The sequence below is a fragment of the Ambystoma mexicanum genome, chromosome 12, assembly GCF_040938575.1.
Source record: "Ambystoma mexicanum isolate Mex_15411 chromosome 12, UKY_AmexF1_1, whole genome shotgun sequence".
Classification (NCBI taxonomy): Eukaryota; Metazoa; Chordata; class Amphibia; order Caudata; family Ambystomatidae; genus Ambystoma; species Ambystoma mexicanum.
Genome location: NC_090936.1, coordinates 95,211,151 through 95,227,654, shown reverse-complemented (window position 1 = coordinate 95,227,654; position 16,504 = coordinate 95,211,151). Strand labels below are relative to the sequence as shown.

The window sequence follows — 16,504 nt, the reverse complement described above, 5'->3', positions numbered from 1 at the left end:
CCAGAGGGAGGCCCCAGCAGAAGAAAAAGATCTACCACCAACTCGCTGCTTGGAGAAGCCAGTGACCCTGAGGGAGTTGGAGGCAGATGAGCGAAGAGCTCAGGAAGGAAGATATTTAGAAAGAGAGAGTTGAAGGTATTGAGGTCCCAGGCCCCAGAAGGCCTTGTGGACAATGCATAGGGGTTTAAACTTAATCCTCGCTGACACTGGGAGCCAGTGCACAGATTTCAGTCCTGGAGAGATTCGATCCCTGGGCTTAAGGCCAAGGACAAGTCTTGCAGTTCTGAGAGTAGAGGCAGAATGATTTAGAAAGAGGCTGTTGCAGTAGTCCAGCCTCGAGAGAACCAGAGCTCTGGAGACAGTGAGTTTCTGGGGAAGGAGAGGAGAGGAGAGGAGAGGAGAGGAGAGGAGAGGAGGGGAAAGGAGGGGAAAGGAGGGGAAAGGAGAGGAAAGGAGAGGAGAGGAGAGGAATACCTCTAAGTAGGTGCAGCTGATACTGTGACTTTTTAGAAGATGTCGTAGATGTGAGGAGAGAAGGAAAGTGTGGAGTCAAAGATGACCCTGAGGTTTTTAGCCTCACAGGTGGGAGCAGGAAGAGGGCCAAGAGAGGCCGGCCAGCGAGCGACAGGAAAGGGGGGAGCAGGTGTGCCGATGAGAATCTCGCTCTTACTGGCATTAAGGCAGAGATCATAGGCGGCACACTCCTCCTGGATGGCGGACAGGCAGTCGGAGAGGAGAGAAGGTGAAGAGGTGGCAGAAGGGTGCCTGAAGGGAAGGTCAGCCAGGCCAGGGCCTGACCAGTGATGCCCAGCTTATCACGGAGACGGTTGACCAGGATGGCATGGTTGACCGTGTCAAAGGTAGAAGAGAGATCAAGTAAAATGAGAAGAACGGGGCTGTTCGAATCAAGGTTGGAGAGCAGGTCTTCATGGATGTTCAGAAGAGCAGTTTCCGTCCTTCTGGTAGCTCTGAAGCCAGACTGATGGTCATGGAGACAACCAACAGATTCAGTGTGAAGATTAAGCTGGGAGAAGGCCAGCCTTTCCAGGAGTTTGCCAAGGAAAGGAGTGATGGAGATTGGACAATGGTTAGCCAGGCAGGAAGGGTCACAGAGTGTTCCTTAAGAAGAGGGTGCACAAGGGAGTGTTTCAGGGGGAAGGGAAGGCTCAGGTTGCGAAGGAGTGGTTGCAGAAGTCAGCCAGAGCAGGAGCCAGGGTGTCAGTGTGGTCCTTGATGGTTTTGGAGGAACAGGGGTGAACCTGTTTTGACGTGACTTTCATTGTGTGTTTGTTGAAAGCATCCTGCCTCGAAGACGAGAGACTTTTATTGAAAAGAGACTTTACCATCGAAGAACCGGATAGCCAGAACGGAATTGTCGGCTCATGCTGAAACGCTTGAGCGTGTACTGTACCAGCTGGAACGGAGCTGTCTGCTCGTGCTAAGAAAGCCTGTTCGTGTGCTGTGCTCCAATATCCCACCTTGTCCCGTGCTGAAAATGTGGGGAAGGGAGACCCATGGCAATCACATCCTGACTTGTTTTGTGGAACACTTCTTTTCTTTATTGAAACCTTATCCCACACTCTTTCTATACTAAGTTGTAAGGAATTGGCAATAGGTTTTTTTCTTAGTATAGGCCCTTTTATTTTGACACAACGCCAATAGGACTGCTTTATTTTTCATTTGATGGTCGACGCTTGCTCCCATCTTAGATTTAGGTTTAGCTTGGGCGTTTTTCCACCCTGAATTCATTGTTCAATAAACACCCTTGAACTGTGATCACTTGTGTCTGTCTTTACGGTTGCCACCACGAGTTCCTTACAACCCTCACTTGCTTTATCAATTCATCATGTATAACGCCTCTGCCTACATGTGCCTGGGTGTGTGAAGACTGAAAACCTGTGCAATATGCAAGCTCCAAAGCTTGTGGCTTTAACAATACTTGTTTGGGAATATAGTGATTTGGGTACAATTTTTAAAAAGCATGACCTAAAAAAATGAATGACCGCTTTTAAAAACCAAACCTTGGGTAAAGCTTAAATATTAAAACATTTTCAATATAAAAATGTTTCTATAGAACAAGAAACATAACTGTACAGCACTCGGAGGTTTGCAGCAGTTTGTGTTCATTAGCAGTGTTTGAGGCGCAAGGGTACCCATGTGAAATAAGTCTGAATGAGACTTGGAGCGTGGGATAAGGGAGCACGTGTGATGAGGGGAGATTGGATCCACTTGGGGTACTAGGCAATAGCAAGGGGCTTTGGTTTGAATAGGAGTGTGCAGGTTAACCATTCTGTTTTTAGATTTGGGAAGGGAGGTGGAATGGAATGTTTGCCCTCTCGCCATCCTTTTATTTTGGTCAAGGAAGAGGTGGTGTGAAGGTGAGTTACCCTCGCTTCTTCAAAGAGTTGCATTAGTCAACATTTGGGTCATTCTGAAAATGTAGTTTGAAAGTAAACATTTAAGTAGTGTTACAAACCTGAAGGTGTCTCAACCGCTAGTCCCCGGGGATGTGCCATCCAGGTGGCCAGGACACTGCCATTGCTTTTGGATCCAGTTCCTGCGGGTCGACCAGTGCGGGAGGATCACCTGGGTGAAGTGGGACACCGGATGGCGATTTGCTGTATCCCCTTCCCTGTAACACCTTTACGCCATCCTACCAGGTAGGATGTTTAGGAACTCAAACCCCCCGCCACCCATCACAACAAAAACATTTTCTCACAGACAGCTCGCTATGAGAGAAAATGGACTAATACCTGAGCTGTATACCTGACATGTCCCAATACAGTTATCAGGCAGGATCAGGCAATTACTGACCATCACACACCTTTGATTTCCATTACACTTCCCCACACGGATAAAAGGCGGAGCATGAGAGCACACTCTGAGCAAGACAAAGCACACAATGGAGTAGCAGTTCCAAGATGGCAGATTAACACAAGGAGAAAGACTGCAAAACAGAAGGGAATTGCAAGGAGGGAAGTGCCCTTGACCTTTTCGACGAGGAACTGTTACTTTCACAAACCTCGAGAATGGAAAGCGTAAGACCAGGTAACCAGGCTGAAGAATCCTGCACTGTGTCTCGGAGGTACCCGGGGCCCTCCAACGTCAATGATGAAGGCGGAAATAATCACTTGCTGCTGTGGTACTGTCCTTGGCTCCTACAACAAAGCAGCGCCAGTGAAATCAGCACAGCCGTTGAGTTGGTGAGACTGATAGCAGACCAGTCTGTGTTGAAGCCAAGGTTGCAAGTGGCAACATTGTATGGTGAGCGCTGAAGCGAACAGTGTATGAAACGCATGTGATAACCAACGTGAGTAAAAATTGAACTTTGAAACCAAGATGAGATGCCCTTGGCAGAGTGGACCGGAACCGTGTGCATGCTCATTCGAGTAAGGGAGCCAACTGAGAGTTCAGAAAGGTGAAAGAGTGGCAAAGAATTGTACATCAAAGTTGTCCTGCGACATGTCAAGCGAATTCTGTGCACAATCGAAAGTCTTCGATGTTGATACTACCAAGCAAGTTGGTCTGAGCCCGAACGAGGGAGATCAGCTGAATAAGCTGATGACAAAATGGAGAAATTTGGTCCGAGCTTGAACAATGGAGATCAATTAAAAGGTTTTGGGATAAAGCAAGTTTGTGTTTGTGTATTAAATTGGCCCGAGCCCGACGGAGGGAAACTGATTGAACATTACGTTAAAATGGATCTGAGCCTGGCTCTGGGGGATACTGGGTGAATAGTGAATCACCTGAGCAATGGAGTACGTGTGAAATTCCGAGAGGAAAATAACTTGTTTGTTCGTCGCAAGTCTGCAAGAAGAGACTTTGGAAGACAGAGACTTGGATACTAAACAGACCCTCCAGAAAATTGCGGCATGAAATGGAACATTTTGCGGCACAAAAAAGAAAACAATTGCGGCACACAACTGCGTTTTTTGCGGCATTTTCTAATGTTGAAAAATATATCATTTAACATCTTTTTTTAGCCTAAAACCAAGTAATTGCAAGGTTTTTGTTAGTGAGGAACAAAATGTTGTGTTCTGTCTGGCCACGCTCAGTAGGACAGCCAGGTCGAGTCACCACAGCCTAACGTTTTGGATTGTTGTGGGGGTGGGGGGATTTTGCCTGATCAGCTCCATGGAAATGGTGCTGCGCCACTACTTCCAGAAGACAAGTGGAAAGCAAATAAACAGATGGGCTTGAATTCAAAGGTGTAACCCTGGTTGAAGCCCATAGGTTTGCATTTCGCTTGTCTTATGACCCCAGGAGAGAGGGGGAACAAATCTACACTTCTCTATGGAAGGAATCCATGAGGCCCAAGACACAGGGGCAATGCAGTGGCAGTAACTTCAAGCCCATAATACCTAGCCAAACAATGAACTCTCTTGGGTGGTCATCATTCCTTGGTTATGCCACCCACACATGGTGACTTAACACACCCACAAACGGAAATGAAACATCACAACACTATCAGGGGTCAAGTCCTACAAATTAAAGTGGGGGGACTCATCAACAAATGCAATGGCATGTGATGTCATATGAAACTAGCATAGCAAGGTGAAATATGCATATATCATTAAATTGGCTTTGCATAACCACCAAAATTGCACAGGACGAATGGCATTTGCCTTTCATAAATTTAAACACCCAATTTTGTGCGTAATTGGTGTCATACAGCCCAGCCTTGATTGAAGGCTGGGCTGCATGATACAAACGCTCGTAGCTGTATTCGTTTTCAAATTGCTTTACAATTAGTATCATGCAGGCCATGATACCAATTGAAGACTCTCATAGCTGTATTCGTTTCAAATTGCTTTACAATAATTGTAAAGCAATTTGAAACGAATACAGCTACGAGTGTTTTTATCATGCAGCCCAGCCTTGAATCAAGGCTGGGCTGCATGATACCAATTGAAGACTCGTAGCTGTATTAATTTCAAATTGCTTTACAATAATTGTAAAACAATTTGAAATTGATACAGCTACGAGAGTCTTCAATTGGTATCATGCATCCCAGCCTTGAGGCTGGGCTGCATGATAGCAATTTTTATGTTGCGGCAGAAAGCATTAAGTTTATGCTTTCTTTTCCGGCACTCGACAGGAAAGTAATTTACTTTCCTGTCGAGCGCCAGTAATGAAAACAGTTCAGTGGCCTCTTTGGGTGCTCTGAGTTGGGGGCAGATGAGCGGACAGGCCAGTGCTTACCTGGCTACGCTTCACCAACTCTGTCAGCTCGGGAGGGCGGGCACTTAAAGAGCCTTGGAGGTGCCTGGAGTCACAGCCAAATGCTGTGCATCTCCCAGGCCTGCGTGATCCTTCCCCAATCCTGGGCCTGCAGGTGTTAACCCTCAAGCTGCTGCAATCAGCAGTCAGCTCTGTTCGCTCTAAATCATTAAATGAGTGCGAAAAAAGACACTCTAAGCTAACGTGTCTTTTTCGCGCTCATTTAATGATTTATAGCGGCAATTGCGGGAAATGGCAAATTTAGCGTTTTTTTTTTTGCAAATCGCAAAATCGCCATAAGGTGGATGGTCTGACTAAAGGCCCTGATGCTAATGTTTGAACTGCACCCCCGTGCTAGGGAAGCCAGAGACTGTGCTAAGCTCGAGTGTACCGCCTTATCCTGTGCTGGAAACGTGGGGAAGGGAGGCAAACGGTCGGAACATTCTGACATATAATTTCTTGAACACTTCTTTCTTTTACGTAACATTGTTTGTCGCACTATTTGTATTTCGAGGTAAGGATTGGCAATAGGTTTATTAGTATATGCCCTTTTATTTTGACAAGACAGCACTAGGACTGCGTTATTATTTGATGGTTTTAGCTTGCTTCCATCTGTAGATTTAGGATTAGATAGGCGTTTTTCAAACGATTTTTGAAGTTCAATAAACTCCCTTGGACTGTGGTCACTTGTGTCTGGCTTACTGTTGATACCATGCTTTCCTTACAGTAGTCTTTTCATTTTGCACAAGAAAACCTGGTCTTTTTCTTTGGCTTGTGCTATTTGGTAGAGAGTAAAGCTGGAATTCAACTTTGCCACAACACATTTTTATATAGCTTTTTTTGTAGCTGTTAGGTTAGCTTAGCGAGTTGGGCCTTTATCTCTGACATCTGTATTACGTCTGTTGTATGTGAGATTGAATCCCATCAGCACCAACCAAGCGCTTTGCTTTTGGAGGTCGATACATGAGTATCTTTAAAATGAGCAATAACATCTATTACAGTGCATATATTAATGCTGGATGAATTGCTATACAAAATCATTTTACTAGCATCTGCAAAAGCGAAACCATTATTACTTTTTTTTTCCTTTTGTCTCCCGATTCTCTTCAGCTCCCGCATGCCTTTGTGAACTGCGTTGAATGTTTCACTTCAAGGCTTCTGTTGGAGCAAATCCTAAATCGTCTGAATGACCATTGTCCTACACCAGAAAATGAATACTCCTCATATGAGCGCTGTGACACCTTGAATGAATTTGTTCGTTTATATAAGCAAGTAATCCTCAACCAAAATATACAGGACGAAACAGTGTACATTGTAAGTAATACAGCACATCATCAAAACTAATTTTCATTTCATTTGTACTATTCTTTCCTAATGATGACGTTTCCATTTACTCTGTTCTGGGCATGAATGATCATTTCTGTAGTAAAATTCCTTCTTTCGTTAGGAATTAAAGGATGAGTATATACATTGCATCCATCTATGTGTAGCCCTGCAAATCCTTGGACTACAAATTGAAATGCTTACTGTGACAATGTCACAGGTTGGTGATGGGCGTGAGCGTAGAGCCTCAACACTGGGCAACAGGGGAAGTTTGTTCCAGCATTGGAGACGGGCAGGACACAGGAAACCGCTCAGCAGCCACCTGTGCAGGGTAACTTTCCCCAAAATTCACCTGGTTTCCTGTGGTGTAAGGTCTTGCAATGACATGCAACATTCTTGGGTATGCTTTAAAAACTCTTTATTCTGGTGTTTCATTTGGCAAGGGGTTGATAGAAATGTCTATAGGAAGTAGGTTATAAAATACAAATGAAAAGCAGTGGCTAATCTGATGTTGTCCTTCTCCCCTAGGGGGGAGACCTTGCCCATGGGGCTAGGGCGGTGCGTCCACAGTACAATAGTCCCCCTGGGGGTTGTGCACCAAGGGAGGATCATATGGGGGAGGAACCCCCTTATGGGTTTGGGCACGACCATGATTAGAGAAAATTGTACTCTTCCAAATGTTAATACACCAAAACCTTTAACCAGTATTAAATCTTAGTTCCACTTCTGTTGATGGGGCCAATGTCTGTTATTGCCAAATTAGTCAACCTAATATATTTGACAACGTTAAAACATCAGAGAAGGCAACATGTTGGGAAACCTAATGTACTTGGCAAAATTCCACCATCAGATAATGTAAAATATACTTTGATTTTTCATGTTACAAACATCGACCAACAGGTCTTCCCCCTTGCTCCCCAATTCCCACCCTTTCCCCCACCTACTCCCACCCCTACGAACCACCCCTTCCCACCCCCCTACACAACTCCCAATAAATCAAGTTCAGGTACTATAGTATTTCATCAGGTATTAGCTGTGTCTCAAAATACAAGCACTGGTCTGCAGTCTTCTTTTCCTTCAGATCTCCTCATGGCCAGTTTATGTATACGTTTACTTCAAGGGATCGTGCTGGCTGGGCTGCATCCGCCTGATATTGTCAGAAGGGGGGGGGCAATAATCAATTGGGCAACTGGTGGTAGGCAGTGTCGCAGCATATCTGGTTTCCCTGAGTTCACACAGTGACATATTCTCTAACCAAGTTGTAAATGTGGGGGGGTTGCTCTTGCCCCAGGATCTGGCCACCAGCCACTTGGTGACTCCAGAGTCCATTCCCAGCAGTCTCTTTTCACCTCAGGACCCGCCTTCAATCAAAGCAAGGAGCCATAGTGCGGGTGAGTAAACCCTCGTTGAGGGAAGCATGCCACCATTACTCCCTCAATATTTTCCCAGAAGGATCTGAGACAGGGGCAGTCCCGCTCCACATGGTAAAAGTATGCCAGAGCTTTGTCCCACCTTTTGCATACCGGGGAACTCTCTGGATAGAATCTGCTTAGTTTTAAATGGGAGTAGTAGACTTGATGAAGAAATGTATAGTGAATCAGTCTATATCGGGCATTCAGTGAGATGTGTCGGGTTTGCCTACAAATATGTTTCCATTGCCCCGCGTTTAGCACTTTGTCTAGTGATGCCTCCCATTTGGCCTTGTATGTTTGCCGCTGTTCTACTCTCCCACTTCTGATCATTTTGTGTATGGTAGAGACCAGTTTACTGGGGGTCAGGGATTTGATTATATATAACTGGGCCAGGTGGGGGTGCACGGGTAGTCGGGCCATTCTTAGTAGCCCTCTGAGTCTATAATACTGAAGTTGGGTCACTGCATTGTTCCCTTCCCCTAGTTCGTTAGTCATCCCACTGGACAAACCGCTCATCCTGCACCAGGTCTCCCAGCTTCTGCACATCCAGCTTTTGGAAGTGCACCTTGAATGACTTTTTCGGGAGTGAGAGGAATACCAATAATATTATATATCGGTAGTTCGGGATGATAATGGAAGGCTGTCTTCAATAGGTGGACTGCTCGCTCCCAGGCCCTGCAGGACACGTCAACTGGTTTGACCTCACCCCTCGGTGCCGTATCTCCATTTCCCCAGAGCATTCCAATTAATTTGTTCGGGTCATAGACTGCTTTCGCAACCATGGCGTGTGGGGCGTTGGGATTGGGGGGATTCCATCCTGCTATATACTGCAACTGGGCTGCAAGATAGTACAGTAGCATATCTTTGTATTACAAACCTCCATGTTCGAATGTTGCCGTCAGGGTATCGTACGCTATCCGGGGTTGCTTACCAGCCCATAACGATCTCATCAATTTCCTAGTGCAAGTCCAATATTGGGCGGGGGCATATCGGTACATTATTAAAGATGTGTAGCATTTTTGGCAGTATAACCATCTTAGCCAGTGCTATCCAGGTGGCTTGGGAAATTGGAAGGAGAATCCATGACGCTACCGTCTGTTCCCGGGTTTCTAAAACTTTTATGTAATTATCCTTATACAGTGTCTCCACTTTTGTGTAGACTGTGATGCCTAAGTAACGCAGTCTGTGGCGAAACCACCGGAATGCCTCATCTGTTGGTTTGTTGCACACGTGGGGTTAGGGGGGAGGACTTCAGATTTAGACCAGTTGATCTGAGTCCCAACAATTCTCTGAATCTCACCACTTCACGCGTTGGGGGGATCAAGTTTTGTGTCGTCCGCATATAAGGATATGACGGTGCAAACAGAGTTCACACAGATTCCTCAGTGCACGTGCAGTTCTCGGGTATGGCATGCCAACGGCTCCATAGCTAGATGGTGAGAAGGGGAAGCCTTGGAGGGTGCCTCATGAAGGGAAGATATATCCCAACATCATCCTGTTCGTGTATATTGCGGCTCTAGGGGCCGTGTAGAGTAGTTTGACCCACTGAATGTACGTGAGGCCAAAGCCAGACCGTCGCAATACCTCAAAGAGAAAGGGCCACTCGACAGTCGAAGGCCTTTTCGGCATCTAGGGCTGCTATCGCTATTGGGGTCTCAGGATTTCCGTTGTGCATTAGAGTGAATAAGCGTCTCAGATTATTTTGGGTAGACCGGCCCGGGATGAAGCCGGCTTGGTACGGTAGAACCAGGGCCGGCATATGTGGCAGTAGTCGATCGGTTAGAATCGTAGCCAAAATTCTGTTTGTATTTATCAACGACAATGGCCTGTGTGATGCCATGTGTTGGGGTTCTTTACACGGTTTTGGCAGCACTGTAACTATCGCTGATCTGGTCAATTCCAGGAGGGTACCTCTTGCCATGGCACCTTCGTACATACAAAGGGGTTGGGGGATTAGTATATCCGCTTATGCTTTGTAGAACTTGTCTGTTATGCCATCTAGCCCAGGGGCTTTGCCATTGGGCAGTGATTGTATGGCCTTGCGGATCTACTCTTCTGAGTTTGGGGCGTTTAGGGCGTTGCCCTGTTCCTGGTCCAACCAACCCAGGGCAATTTCATTTAAGTATTGTATCAGAGCGTCATGCTCTGCTTTGTGGTGAGCCGCGTATAGTCGATTGTAATACTGGCTGGTTTCTTTGTTAATTCCCGGTAGATCCTTGATAGTGTCCCCATTTTGACCAATAACTTCTGCTTTAGGGGCGGAGCATTGTTCCCGTCTAATAGCCCAGGCCAGGGTTCTACTTGGGCGATCTCCCTCCCCATATTTTACTGCCAATATTGGGTCTCCCAGGAATCTTTCCTCACTGATCACCAGTTGTCGATGTTCGTCCCTGCGCGTCTTTAGTTCTCAGCGGGTCTAGGAGGAGTCCATGCCGCCCTGTTTGTCCTCTAGCTCTTTAAAAGTGTATTCCAGCCTCCCCCAGAACCCACGAATTGCTTTTCAAGACACCCCCCCTCTTTGGAAATGCAGCACCCTCTGACGTACACCTTGAAGGCCTCCCATTATCGTATCCTGGTCAGGTACTGAGCCTTCATTAGTTTGAAAGAAGGTTCTAATGTCTTGTCCTATCTCGGCACGAAACGCCACGTCATCTAGGGCGGAGGCTGTGAATACAGGTGAATGGTAGGACAAGGTTCGGGGGAGTATACTGGTTTCCATGACCTTCCTGACAATGGGGGTGGTTGCCATGATATAGTTAATTCTAGATGAGCTGTAATGTACGCCGGAGAAGGTGGTGTATTCTCTGATGTCTGGGTGTTCGCAGCGCCTTTTGTTGTGTAGATCGTGATATGTAGAGATGGATGACTATGCTTTAGCTGCCTGGGGGCGGGTTTGCTGCGATGTAGTGGATCTGTCCAGTTCTAGTGTAAGTGCTAAGTTAAAGTCCCCGAGCCATATGATCTCATAAGTCGGGAATTTATGCATAGGACTAGCACATTGGTGGAAGAACTCTGGTGAGTCCGTATTGGGAGCATATATATTTGAGTAGGATTTTTGTGCCACTCATTTCCCCTGCCAGGATTATGTACCGGCCTTCCTCGTCTTTGATTTGTAAATGAATCTTGAATTGCATAGATCCGTGAATATACTTGGCAACCCCCCCAGCGTGTGAGGAGTATGACGAGTAATACCTGTGTATTCCCCATCCGCCAACTTGGGTAGAGGTGTGTCTCCTGTAAACATAGCACATTGCTTTGTGGTTTCTACTAAAGTTTGCAATGAGACGGGTCTTTTTCTGGTTTGTGAATCCCCTTGTGTTCCAGGGCATGATTGTGAGGGACTTGTCACAGGAGCAGCCATGGTATGTGTGGCAGTTTTGTGGCTAATATCGCGGTGTGTGTGTGTGCGCTTATGTTTCATGACCTTCTTCCCTGGTCTTGTGCTCCTATTTTGATTTGTGTGAGTCGTTAAGCTGTTACTTAAAATGAAAATACCTGTAACCCATTGGGCTAAGCAGTTTATGCCCTATTCCTTCCCGTCCCAATACCCACCCAGGCCACAAACTGTAACCTTCAGGCTCCCATCCCTCCACCCTCAACAATTCCCCCTTCATGAACCTAACTAAGGGAAACAAAAAAAGGGCCGCAGTGCCTGCGTTAATTGGTGCACTGTGGGCAGCCAATAAGCTCTGTGTGGCAACGGTCAATATTTAATGCACCATACCAACAACCCAGCGCCCCATTATTCAACAAGCCTTTCCTTCATGATCGTATGTTGTGCTTAGTAAAGGATATTGCTGTGAGGTCAGGGCGGGTGTCTTGGCGATCCGCTCGGGTCTGGTAGGTTCTTAGCAAACCGTTCCGCCGCTTCCGGTTTGGTGAAGAACATAGTTGATCTGTTGTGTTGAATGCATAGTTTAGCTGGGAACATCATCTAATATCTTATGTCCTTGTCTCGTAGGATGTTTTTTGCTGTCTGGAAGGTTTTCCGCTGGCCCTGGACCACAGGGCAAAGTCTGGAAAAAGTCTTAAGTGGAGCTACCCAATCTTGTTTTTTTTCTCGTGCTGCTCTGAGATCGCATTTCTATCGCGGTAGCAAAAGATTCTGGCGATTATGGGGCATTCCGGCGCACCAGGGGTGGCTTTGTTGCTACGGATCGGTGTGCCGCTCTACCAGATGCATATTGGATAATGGGGGGGTTGTCTAGTATGTCGACTAGGAGTTGCTCTAGGAACTTTTTGTAACGCTCACCTGATTCTCGCAGAGGCGCCGGTCTTGACTGGGCGACTACCGTATCTTCAAAGGTGATGTGTAGCACCCGGTTGGCTCTTTGGGCTGGACCTCTGTGCACTGTATGCCTGACTTCAAGAGTAAGATGTCTGCAGACAGAAAATATGGGATTAATGAACTGGGGTTATTGGGGTGTCCCTATCTCTTTCCTTTTTTGCTCTCCTGTAGACCCCCAAAGGTTAACGCTCTCACCTTAGGTAAGTGAATGCCGAGCTCTCCATCTGCCTCGGGGCAGGGTGCTGTAACCAGTTTCTTCACTGGATCGGTAGCGCAGGCCTCTTGACTTCAGAGGACTGCTGTCCGTCGTTTACTGCACGAACGGTAAGTTTCGAGTAATTCTATTGTCTTTAAAGTCTTTAGCAATGATGTCTCTTGTTTTGCAGGTTCCGGCGATGGCGGATGACGGGCTGAAGTGAGTTGAAGATGGAGTCCGTGTGATGAATAGAAGCGCCTGGAAGCACGTAAGTAAGCGCTTGTTGCCTGCTTCACGATGCGCTCTAACTGTCTTTTATTTTGCAGGTACGAGTTCGGAGCGGCTGTAGGGTGCCGGAATACCCACTGGGGTTGATGTGGAAAGGAGTAATGGCACGTGAGTATTAAAGTTCCCCAATGTCTTTAAACGCACCTTGTTTTGTCTTTCAGATGCAGGATGCAGCGCCGAAGGCCTCCGGAGCGTGCAAAGAGTCGGTAAGCTTTTGTCTTTCAGATGCCGGAATGCAGTGTGAAGACCTCCGGAGCGCACGAAGAGTAGGTAAGCCTTTGTCTTTCAGATGCCGGAATGCTAACCTGTTTTTTCTTTTTCTTGTCTGTGTTGCTGAAGACTGGATTCAGGATGGTAAGCCTTTTTCCTTAGGCCCAGGATCCGATGCAGAAGACACGATGAGCGTTCTGCTGCAGAGGATGCGGAATAACGCAAAGCAAGATTCATCCACCGGGTGTGGTTTAAATAGCCTCCTGTAGTGCTTAGGTGTCTCCTTCCACAGCCACGCCTAGGTAAGAAAATAGTTCCTGCTTTCCAGAAGAGTTCCAGTGTTCTGAATCTAGGGAGTGGCTCCTGCCCCACCCAACAGGAAAAGTAGTTCCAAACAGAAGAGGATCAGAGGCTCAGCTGGCAGGCAAGTAAGCAGCATGGTCTGCTGCAGGTAAGTCCACCCAAGCATTATGAGCCCGGCGCTTCCAGCGCTGGGACTGGGCATATTTATGAGCCTGGTGCCACTGGCGCCAGGACTGGGTCCAAAAGGTCCCAATTGGGACTGGTTGGCCCTCGGAACCTGGGTTATGGATCTGCTTCCAAGGGAGTTGGGAAAACCCTGACCTTTTGGAAGCAGAGATCATGACAGTACCCCCCCTCAAGGCCCCTCCCAAACCGGGCTTCTCCGGGGGTTTTGGCTTGTCAGGAAATGTTCGGTGAAATCTTTTGATAAGGCGAGGAGCGTGGACATATTCAGCAGGTTCCCAGGATCTCTCTTGGGGGCCGTAGCCTTTCCAGTCAATTAGGTAAAATAGTTTAGATTTGGAGATCTTGGAGTCCAGAATGCTTTTGACCTCAAACTCGAGTTCTCCATCAACTAGGATGGGTTTTGGAGATTTAGTTAGTCGGGTTTGAGGTTGCACGGGTTTTAATAGAGAGACGTGGAAGACCGGATGTATCTTCATGTGAGGGGGCAAGTCCAACTTGACCGCTACTGGGTTTACTATGGTAGTGATTGAATAGGGACCAAGGTATCTTGGGTTGAATGTGCGTGGCCCTTTTAGAGGTAGATATTTGGTGGATAACCAGACTTGGTCCCCTACTTGATATTGAGGGGCTTCCTTCCGATGTTGATCTGCTCCTTTCTTGTATTGTTCTTTAGCCCTTTGAAGGTGAGAAACAGCTTCCTTAAAGGCTTGGGTGATTGTAGAATGCAGGTAGTCTACTGCTGGTGTTTCAAGATCTTGGAGGGGATCCAACTCTGAGGTTCGAGGGTGACTGCCGTACAAAAGAAAAAACTGTGTTTTCCCAGTTCCCGAATGGACAGAGTTATTGTAGGCATATTCGGCTATCCAAAGGATGTCTTTCCAAGTTTTTTCAGTTTGTTGCAGCATGCAGCGTAAATACTGTTCCAGAGTTTGATTGGTCCTCTCGGTTTGTCCGTCGGTCTGAGGGTGGTGACTGGTCGATAGTCTCACATCAATTTGAGCCGACCGACAGCAACTTCGCCAAAAATGAGAAATAAATTGACTACCTCGATCCGAAATTAGAACCGAAGGAAAACCGTGTAGCCGGACGATGTTTTCGAGAAATTCTCGGGCCAGAGTTGCTGCTGTTGGCAAGCCTTTGAGCGGAATGAAATGCGCCATCTTGGAGAATAAGTCCACGATTACTAGAATCGTATTGTATCCGGAGCATGGAGGTAGATCGGTGATGAAGTCCATAGAAAGCGTATGCCAAGGGCGAGGTGGGATGTCAATAGGGCGTAAGAGGCCTGCTGGTCTTTCCTTTTAACTCTTGTTTTGGGCGCATACTCCACAAGACATTATAAAGTCTCTGATATCTTTTTTCCAAGACGGCCACCAGAAGTAGCGCTTGATCTTTTCTGAGGTCTTGGCTATACCGGGATGACCTTCCATTAAAGAATCGTGATAACAGGAGATGACTTTTTTCTGTAAATCTGTGCTGGGTAGGTATAATCGTTCTTGGAAATACAATAAGTTGTCCTTTACTGCAAAGTCCTTTCCCTGCAGATGCCAATTCTGTATGTCTGCTGGAGTTACAAGTTGCCTGGCTTTATCCTTAACTTCCTCTATGGATTCTGTGGCGATTACACCCAGAATTCTTTGTTCGGGAATGATTGGTACAGGTTTAGGGTTGATCAAGTGTTCTTCCACTCCCATCCGAGAAAGGGCATCAGCTTTACCGTTCTTTGTACCAGGTCGATAGGTAATTATGAAGTCAAACTCGGCAAAGAATAATGCCCAACGGAGTTGTCTAGAGGATTGGGCTTTTGCGGTTTTCAAATATTGCAGGTTTCGGTGATCCGTAATCATTGTAACGGTGTGTCGGGCCCCCAGCAGATAATGCCGCCAAGCCTTAAAGGCAGACTTGATAGCCAGAAGTTCCTTGTCAGTAATTGTGTAATTGATTTCAGGAGGCGAGAATTTGCGGGACCAAAATGCCACGGGATGCAACTGATTGGTTACCGGGTCCTTTTGTGATAGAACTGCCCCCATGGCAAGGCTTGAAGCATCAGTTTCCACAATGTAGTGGAGTTCGGGGCGAGGGTGTTTTAAGATTGGTGCAGAGATAAATTTAGTCTTCAAATCCTGGAAAGCTTGTTCCGCCTCGGTAGACCATTCAAAACGTTTGTTTTTCTTTAACAAGGCAGTGATGGGCTGGACTATTCGAGAGAATTCGGGGATAAACCTGCGGTAAAAGTTAGCGAAGCCTAACATGCTTTGCACACCTTTTACGGAGGATGGTGATGGCCATTTGAGAACTGCATCGACCTTCTTTGAATCCATACGTACTCCGCCAGGTGATAATATGAATCCCAAGAATTCAACTTCAGTCACGTTGAAAACACATTTTTCCAACTTAGCGAAAAGTTTGTGTTGACGCAATCTTTCGAGGACCATTTTCACGTGTTTCCGATGTTCAGATTCCGATGAAGAATAAACGAGGATGTCGTCAATGTAAACAACAACACACACATCTATGAGCTCTCTGAGGACATCGTTCATAAAATATTGAAAGGCGGCCGGGGCATTGCAAAGTCCGAAGGGCATGACCTGATATTCAAATAGCCCATACTTGGTGCGGAAGGCAGTCTTCCATTCATCGCCCTCTTTTACTCGTACCAAGTGGTAAGCTCCTCTAAGATCCTGCTTTGTATTTATGCATGCTTTTCTGACTTGGTCCAGGAGTTCAGGGATCAAAGGTAACGGATATCTATTCTTAACGGTGATCTGGTTCAGGGAGCGATAATCGATACAAGCTCTAAGGTCTCCTTCCTTTTTTGGAACGAAGAACAAAGCTGAAGAAGCAGGGGACTTGGAAGGACGAATAAACCCATTCGCCAGGTATTGATCCAGGTATTGTCGAAGGTGAAGGTTCTCAGGCTCGGTGAGGGCATAAATTCTACTACAAGGAGGAGTAGATCCAGGTATCAGGTCTATCTGGCAGTCATAAGACCTATGAGGAGGTAGAGTGTTAGCCTGATCCTTCCGGAAAACATCTTGGTATTCAAGGTATTCGGGAGGTAACTGGGGAGTCTCTGAA

General features: G+C 46.6%; 1 protein-coding gene across 2 annotated transcripts in view; it reads left to right on the top strand.

Moving 5' to 3' along the window:
* The window catches only part of ORC5 (origin recognition complex subunit 5), a 714,766-nt gene that overhangs the window by 78,798 nt on the left and 619,464 nt on the right, over window positions 1–16,504 (top strand). For both annotated transcript variants that reach the window (XM_069628073.1, XM_069628074.1), the window contains exon 3: window positions 6,331–6,534. In XM_069628073.1, coding sequence (XP_069484174.1) covers window positions 6,331–6,534 — 204 coding nt within the window. The remainder of the gene's footprint in view (window positions 1–6,330; window positions 6,535–16,504) is intronic.